Source organism: Buceros rhinoceros, unplaced genomic scaffold (genome assembly GCF_000710305.1).
Source record: "Buceros rhinoceros silvestris isolate BGI_N320 unplaced genomic scaffold, ASM71030v1 scaffold10077, whole genome shotgun sequence".
Classification (NCBI taxonomy): Eukaryota; Metazoa; Chordata; class Aves; order Bucerotiformes; family Bucerotidae; genus Buceros; species Buceros rhinoceros.
Genome location: NW_010420484.1, coordinates 54,094 through 61,831, shown reverse-complemented (window position 1 = coordinate 61,831; position 7,738 = coordinate 54,094). Strand labels below are relative to the sequence as shown.

Here is a 7,738-nt window from a genome sequence, read left to right as displayed (position 1 = left end):
AGTAGTGTAAGAGAATAATTCAGATTTTAAATCCCACATGGATACGTGGTAGCAATACAGACTTCTGCTAATTAGTCTGAGAAGTTACTCATCATTTTTAGATGTTCAGTATTTCATTTAGCACCTGGAGTGACAATGAGTGTGCAGAAGGGAGAGCTGTTGGGACAGTTTTACTGTTCAGTGTGGTATAAAAAGCAGATGTGCAATACAGCATCCTAAGTAAGGTAGAGGCAGAACTATTTTATGTGGTTGTTCCAGTCTGGGAGTGCTTACTGTTGGGTCTTGTGTCATCTCTGTGCTTCTAGTGATAACAGATGTGTTTTATACTCAGGTTTGGTGCATGTTTGATTCAATTTACTTTATGCAGGCTTTTATAAAAGGGAGAGATCTAAATGATCTATCTAAACCCTACTTCTACTTCATAACAGCACTAATAAAGCCACGTTTTATTTTAGGTGGTGGTTTTCTAGCAACCACAGCTGTTTTGCACATAGCGTATTAGTTCTGTATGAATCACTTGCATTTTATTTCACAGGCTGGTCGCCTGCTGATACGGAAATTAATTGCAGAAAAGTTGTGCATACCTTGGAATGAAATACATTTGAAAAGGACATCAAAAGGAAAACCTTTCCTGGAAAATAATGTAGTCGATATCTGTTCGAATTACAATTTCAATGTCTCCCATCAAGGAGATTATGCAGTTCTTGCAGCGGAGCCTGAGCTTCAAGTTGGCATTGATATTATGAAGACTAATTTACCAGGTAATGCGTTATGGTGACCCCAGCAGATTCTATAGTGTTTAAGTGCTGAACGTTTTAATATTTCCCAAAGAACCAATCTGTGTCCTAGAAATTTAGTGTAATTAGAGGAGAGTGTGTTAATGGTTTGTGTATTTGTTTTTGTATTGTTAAATGTACTCCTCATTGTTGATTGTTGGTGTTCTGTTACGCCAGATAAGGATACAGTGTCAGCTTAGAAAAGCAGAACCCTGGAAAAACAAGGTCATGAATCCTGGAAGATTCCTTGGAAGAACTGGCATCTGCAGATAGCAAACCCGTAATTAAACTGTCTGTTAGGTAGAAGCAGGGACAACTTCTCAACCAGGGACAGTGGGATCCACCCCCATGAGAACTTTATAGACTGCGGGTGATACTCCCTTGTCCCATAGGCATGGACATTATTTGTGCCAGGGATTTGTTGCATGGGTGCAGTAATCCTCGGTGAGAGGGGATCACGAGGGGGAAACATCTGAAGTGCCCTGGTACAAGACTAAACTTCGTAAGCTTGAGTTGTTGGCCTGTGTATGTGTATGAAATGTTGCGCTGTGTTAGTGAACTTCAGGACCCAAATTGTAAATTAGAATTGTAGCAAAGCATATTTTTACATACAATTTTATGGAGATCACCCAGTTCACTAATGTTCCTTGATGTGTGACTGGGTTAAAAGAGAAACTTACAGGGATTTATGATTTACTGGAATCGCCTCACACCTTTCAAACGATTATTACAAGTGTAAGTTTTTTTGGTTGGCATGTTTAGCTAAGGTGCACAGAGACTCTACTACTGCAATCCAACCTGAAGTTCTTCCCTGTGACTCGCTTCTGTCTGCTGTAGACCTTCACTCTAAAGGTGGTGGTCAGCATTTGAGGCCCCACACTAGCCCACAGAGGACCTCACACCAGAGTAGGTGCGTATTTCATGAGAGGAGCCATGGCCCCTGGGTAGGGCTGTGCTGGAACAGGTACACCCCTGCTGTAATGCAGGGCCCAAATCCCAGATTAGGCTGAAAGCTTAATCATAACTCTCCCAAAACAAAGTGATGTTCTGGCTGTGTCTCCACACAGTGTCTTGCACACCCTCAGCCTGTTTGCTGGGGGGCAGCATGACAGAGGCGGCCTTGACACTCTGCAGACACTGATGATGGTATCAACATCGATGTGGTATCAAAGCCGGTTTAGGCATGGATCTCAAACAGGCTGGTATGCAAAAAAAATTAACACCCAGACACAGTACCCTTGGAAATGCTTTGTTGGGCTTGCCACAGGCCATAGGGCAAGACTTCCTAACCACTGATTTTAAAAAGCTTTCCTCCTTCAGCGGGTAAATAGTGAAAACATTCAAATGTTCGTCTTTTAAGCTTTTATTGGGAAATAAAAGTCATTGTGCTCTATATGGAGGTGGGCATAACTTGCATCCTCTGCTGGCATTTTATGGAGCTGGAAATTAGCTGACGTGTTAAAGACGCATTGCAGATGTCCAGCTGACAAGTCAATATGTTAAGGTCTCCTTCTGAAAATAGGAAACAATTGTGAAGAGCAGCGGTTTAATTTACATTTACGTTTAGAAACCTGCATTTGTGTTACTTCTCCATTTTGAAATACAGTACATTCTGCTTTGTAAGGAAATACATTCTTAGTTCTTTTCCCAGTTAATAGGAAAAAAAATCTTTTAACTGTAATATTAGCTGGCTGTATTTAAAAAAAAGTCATCTCTACTGCTTCCCTTCTCTTGTATTTTTTACTTATTTATTCACTATTTCTTTCTCATTTCCCTCACATTAGATCGCTAAAATAATGGATAATTCAGCGTCCATTGATCTATTGCTTATTCTGCAGGCAGCATTAGAACAAATCAAGGTTCTTTTCACCTTGTGTCTGAGTATATTCATTAAATGCTTCGGTCATTGCTGTCATAAGAGGCGTAGAAGCAAAGTTAGGCTGTCGGTATATATTTAGGCCTGTTCTTAATTATGTCAACTCTAGCAGGCTAAATTGAGGAAAAAAATATCTTGAGTTCATCCTGTTGATCGTGTTTTGGCTGTTATTCTGCTTCTGTCATGTAGCTTTTTGACTGCCCAAATCACAACACGAAGCTGAAGTTCAGAGGAGGGTTTGGAATCAGGGGAAGAGTTTGATATCTCAGCAGAAATGCAGGGTTTAGATACAACATTAATTTCCTGGCTTCTTCAGCAGCAAGACAGGCTCCTGCTGATGTGTCCTGGAATTGTTGATGTCAACAGTCTGACCTCTTACCATGAAGCAAATGCCACCGGGGCAGCTGCACTCAGCAGCTGTGTGGATTTCTTGTGTGAGTGAGCAGGTGAGGCTAAGAACACTGGGAGATCCGGTAAAACAGGCTTCAGCGGTTTTACCCATAGAGAGGAAACCAGTGGTGATTCCGGAGGTGGTCATGATTCTAAAGATTAGATGATGGAATTACATTGGTGCTTTGTAATAAAGTAATACTGAGAAACACTATCTAGGTGACCAGTCTGAAACAAGCTAGTGACTGACGAAGTCTGCTAGGGTTCCCGAAAGTGGGTCCTTTATTCCCTTTTTGTCCATGGCTGCTTCATCCACCTCTTCCTCTTTCATCAGAGATCTAGGTATGTATTGGCAGAAATGGGGGCTATTGTATCCACAATCTGAATTCACGGTGGCGAGCGTCACAGTGTATAGAGGAGTGAAAAATGCATGATTTCAAAATTTCTAGCTTTCCAGTACCTGAAGTTCCCCAGGTAGCATAGTCTGTCTTGAAGTAATTTAGCTGTCAGCAGCTTGTGTGCATCTTTTCTGTCTTCTGATAAGGAGAGAAGGAACTTAAATTCTTGTCATGATGTGTAAGAAGTAGATGTCCTGTGTCAGCACCCGGTCATGTAATTGTTTTCCACATTATGTAATTTTACACAAGTATTTGTTAATTAGATAAAAAAATATACCAGGTTCTAAATTTTAAAGAGGTTTTGTTTACATCTTCCCTTTTTGGAAAAGGAAAGTTTGCATTTTTGGCAAAAAAATACGATAGTGATGAGTACTTGGTAATTGTATGTGGGCAAGTGAGCCAGCAAATGAGCAATATTAATGATAGAATTTTAAATTATAGTCTCTGTAATATGAACTAAAGCTGGCAGTCTTTTCACCTAAAATTTTTCTGAGAAAGGTTTTTGTCTTAGTAGAGTTACCTGGAACCCTTTGTACTGCTGTGCAATGAACATGCTTTGACTTCTCCAGGATTGTTTTCTTTGGTAGTGCCACTGAGTGGTGCTCTTGCTCTGCAGTTGTTAAGTACATTATATTTCTGAGAGCAAGTCCACTATAAATCTCTTTCTCTGCAGTAGCTACAAGGACAAAGAGTTCCCTGTGTACAAAGTATGTTACAATAGTTTTTTTTTTTTTTTTTTTTTTTTTTTTTTTTTTTTTTTTTTTTTTTCAAATGCAGGTTTAAATACAAAGTACTTCATCTCGTGATGTTATCCAACAGAATCTTGATTTAAGTCTCCAGTGTTGTAGTTCTTACATTCTTTTAGTGTTCAACCAGTGAACAAAATAGGCAGTGCAAATATAGAAGAAAGTAGCTGAAAGTTTTGAGAAATAAGCTATTAAATTGTGTGCTAGCATGTAACAAGGAGACCTGGTGTGCATAAACATTTTGTGTCCTGTCTTAATCTGTGCTATTTTTGTTTTACTTATGAGCAATAAGAAGCCTCCTTTTTCCATATGACTTTTGCTGCATTATTAAAATCTGAAAAATGAAACTCCTTCAAGACATAGCCTACTTGGAAGGTGAAGGCAGGCCACACAAGAAGCTATTCTTAGCAGTGCACATAGAGACAGTTCTACAAAAGTTCCACAGGTATGCAGCAGGGTTTTTTATCACCTTTTTCCTTCTATTCAGATACTGAACTGAAAAAAATCTGGTGATGGTAGAAAAGGCAATTTAAGATGAACTCCTGAGTCATCTGGGAAAATGTGCATTGTGCTGCGAATTTGTTAATGGAAGTTACTGTGGATGTTATTTGGCAAGAGAGGTAATGCATGTGAAATAATTTTAACCCTTTCTGAAAAGAAATGAGAAGGAGTCTCACAGTACTGCTGCTTCCTGAGGAAAAACTCAGCTTGTGATAATGTAGTTGATTTTTAAATTATGGACGAAAAATTTTACGTAAGTGTCAACTGGCTTTAACTGGTGTGTAGGATTTACCAGTCACTTCAACTCTGTGAAGTAGAACATTTTCAGAGATTTAGGAAATAATTACAGCTAATGAAGATTGCTTTGAGCTTTTGAAAGAAGTTTAGGTCTTAGGTTCAAAAGCTTTCCTCCTGTGCAATTGAATTTCTTTTCAGTAATAAAATTTTTTAGCTTAGATGAAATTGCAAAGGTAAATAAATTACCAGTTCATTCTTGATCTTTCATAATCAGCCGGCAGTCTTTCTTACCTATTCCTTTACAGTTACATCAAGATCGGAGATATCCAAAGTAATTCCAGAATTAAGTATTTGACATGCAGTAAGATTAGCTTTTCACTCAAAGACTTTGGTGTTCTGCAATCATCTTGGTGATTGAGACCTTGTGTGTTTTAAATACGTTTATTTTCTCTACTCAGAAGCAAGCTAAAACCATGCCCTGGCAAGGTGTGATTATATCAGTAAGCTCTTCAATAGCAAGTATACATTACCGTTGCATATGGGCCATAGAAAGAACATGTGAAAGGAGTCTGAAAAAATCTGGGAGGATTTGGCATTTTTGTGTGTTTTCAGAACAAAAGACAAAGAAGCGTGTATCTGTTGCAGACCATACGCTACCTCTCTATGAACTGATCACATGTGAGGGTTCTGCTTAACGGTTTGTGACTTCTCTTCGGGTTTTTTTATCTGAGCCGTACTGTGTCAAAATTACTATTTCTCCAGTGCAGTTCTGGAGGTAGAGCTATCTAATCCGTTATGGTTCTTTTGTTTAATACCGACTATCAGAGCAGCTTGCCTCGATATTCATCACAGTAATGTGGTTGAAACCATAGTGGTTTCTCTAGTATTGCAAAGACTTAATGATTCTAACTATGGAGAAAATATCAAACATTATCAAATTATGTCAGTCTCTTTATGGCTTTTCCATTTTACTATCTGGGAAATGTTGAGTAATTCAAAGAAGGCAACCTCAAGTTTTCTGACATTTTAAAGTGAATGCTGCTTCTCTGAGATATGCCCAGATAAAACATATCATCATCAGAATGGATTTTTAACATACGCATCACTGGGAGAATTGCAGGATACTGGCAGGAAGTGGAGAGTTCACAGAAAGCAAACCCAATTTCCAATTACACACTAAAGCTGTGTGAGTAAATAGATTTAAAAAAACAGGCTGTGTTAGTTTTCTATCTGCTGCTTCTGAGTTAGTCATTTATCTAGCTAATGGTTTCCCATGTGTTTTCAGTTCTAAACAGCTGTGCAAGGTATTAATAAGTTGGTATTAATAAACAAGTGGGACTTGGGCATCTGTTGCAGAAGAAATGATTTGCCAGGTAGAAAGTTTCATCTTGTCACTTTGACCGTTTGCCTTCTGAAAGTGAATTGATATGTATTGATTAGATATTAGTTCGTGATCACTGTTTCTTTCAGGCAGTTCAAGGCAGTCAGAAGTCTTTTAGCATTCTTGGGGTTCGGGGCTTTTTTAATTTGTTTGGTTTGTTGGGGTTTCTTCAGGGCATAGTGGATCAATGAGCTGGTGGCAGTAGCTTTTAGCTTCCAATTTCTGTAGTTTTAGATACAGACCACAATATAAGCTAGTTAGTTTCTGGCCCAGACAATTTGAGGACTGAAGAGAAACTGAAGTGAGGAGGGTCAATCATCCATTCCTCTCACTGTTTTTGAGAAGGCATGTCATGGTTTTAATAACTTTATGTACAACAGGACAGTTCCTACCTCTACATGGTATTGCCAAAGCTGACTTACGAGTGGCCTGATGTTTGTAACAGCGTAAACGAAACACCATATGAATATATGGATATTAATCTTCACAGTTAATAGCATCATAATTTACATGGGTACTTGTACAAATGCAGCTTGTTTGGCATTTTATTTTAATCATATAGAAAAATGGAGAAAAACATTACCTTGTATTTATCTACTATTTCTAAAGCATTCTCTCAAATAGGACTAGGGAATAGAATATATTTTTTTTTAATTCTTCACTCCTACATCTTTTTAAAATCAGTGTTTTATAGCTGGTCTGAGGTTTTGCTGGTTTACAGGGAAAATGCAAAGCAGATTTTTGGCCTAGTCATCAGAAAAAAATAATAAAATACCCAGTTGTCATTGCAGTGGAAAAGATGGCATTATATATATTAAATGTATATTTTGAAAGGTTACTAATTATATTTTTAAGGATCTAATGTACTTTAAAGTTTATTAGCAGGAAATAATAGCTGTAGGTAAGAAACTGATTGGTTTCGCAGCTGTGATAATTTTATGTTAATTTTTTCTGTCAGCTACTCTGGTTTCAAATCTGCATCGTGATGTGATAGAGGTGTGACTCTAAAATTTCTGTAGATTAAAGAAGAATAAATGAAAATGCATCTTGCTCTCCAGGATATAAAATCTCTAGCTTGTCTTGTGAATATCAAAAGAATTTAGGCACCAACTGGAGGAACTGCTCAGAGATTTGCTGGATGCCTTTCCTCTGCTGGCTGCTGTTCTCTGAGAAGCAAGTTAATGAGTGTTATGGGAAGGAGGCAGAGCTCTACATTTTTCTAGGGAAAAAGAACTTTTAAAGTTAGGCGGTTGAATAGCTAAACCATCCAGTCAATTTTGTTCCAATGCAATGAGCGTGCAGGTTGTATTTGTTAGGCAGTCAGAGACTGGGATAAATTCGTTGTCCATTAATTGGATATTATGAAAATAAGCTGGAGAATATTTTGGTTAAATTTATTAGGGTTTTCTAGCTGAGTCTCTTGCTTTTCAGCA

General features: G+C 38.1%; 1 protein-coding gene across 1 annotated transcript in view; it reads left to right on the top strand.

The window, feature by feature from the left end:
* Positions 1-535: 535 nt before the first annotated feature.
* The window catches only part of AASDHPPT (aminoadipate-semialdehyde dehydrogenase-phosphopantetheinyl transferase), a gene marked incomplete at its 5' end in the record, with an annotated part of 22,749 nt that continues 15,546 nt past the window's right edge, over positions 536-7,738 (top strand). Inside the window, one exon of the mRNA XM_010139319.1 lies at positions 536-761. Coding sequence (XP_010137621.1) covers positions 536-761 — 226 coding nt within the window. The remainder of the gene's footprint in view (positions 762-7,738) is intronic.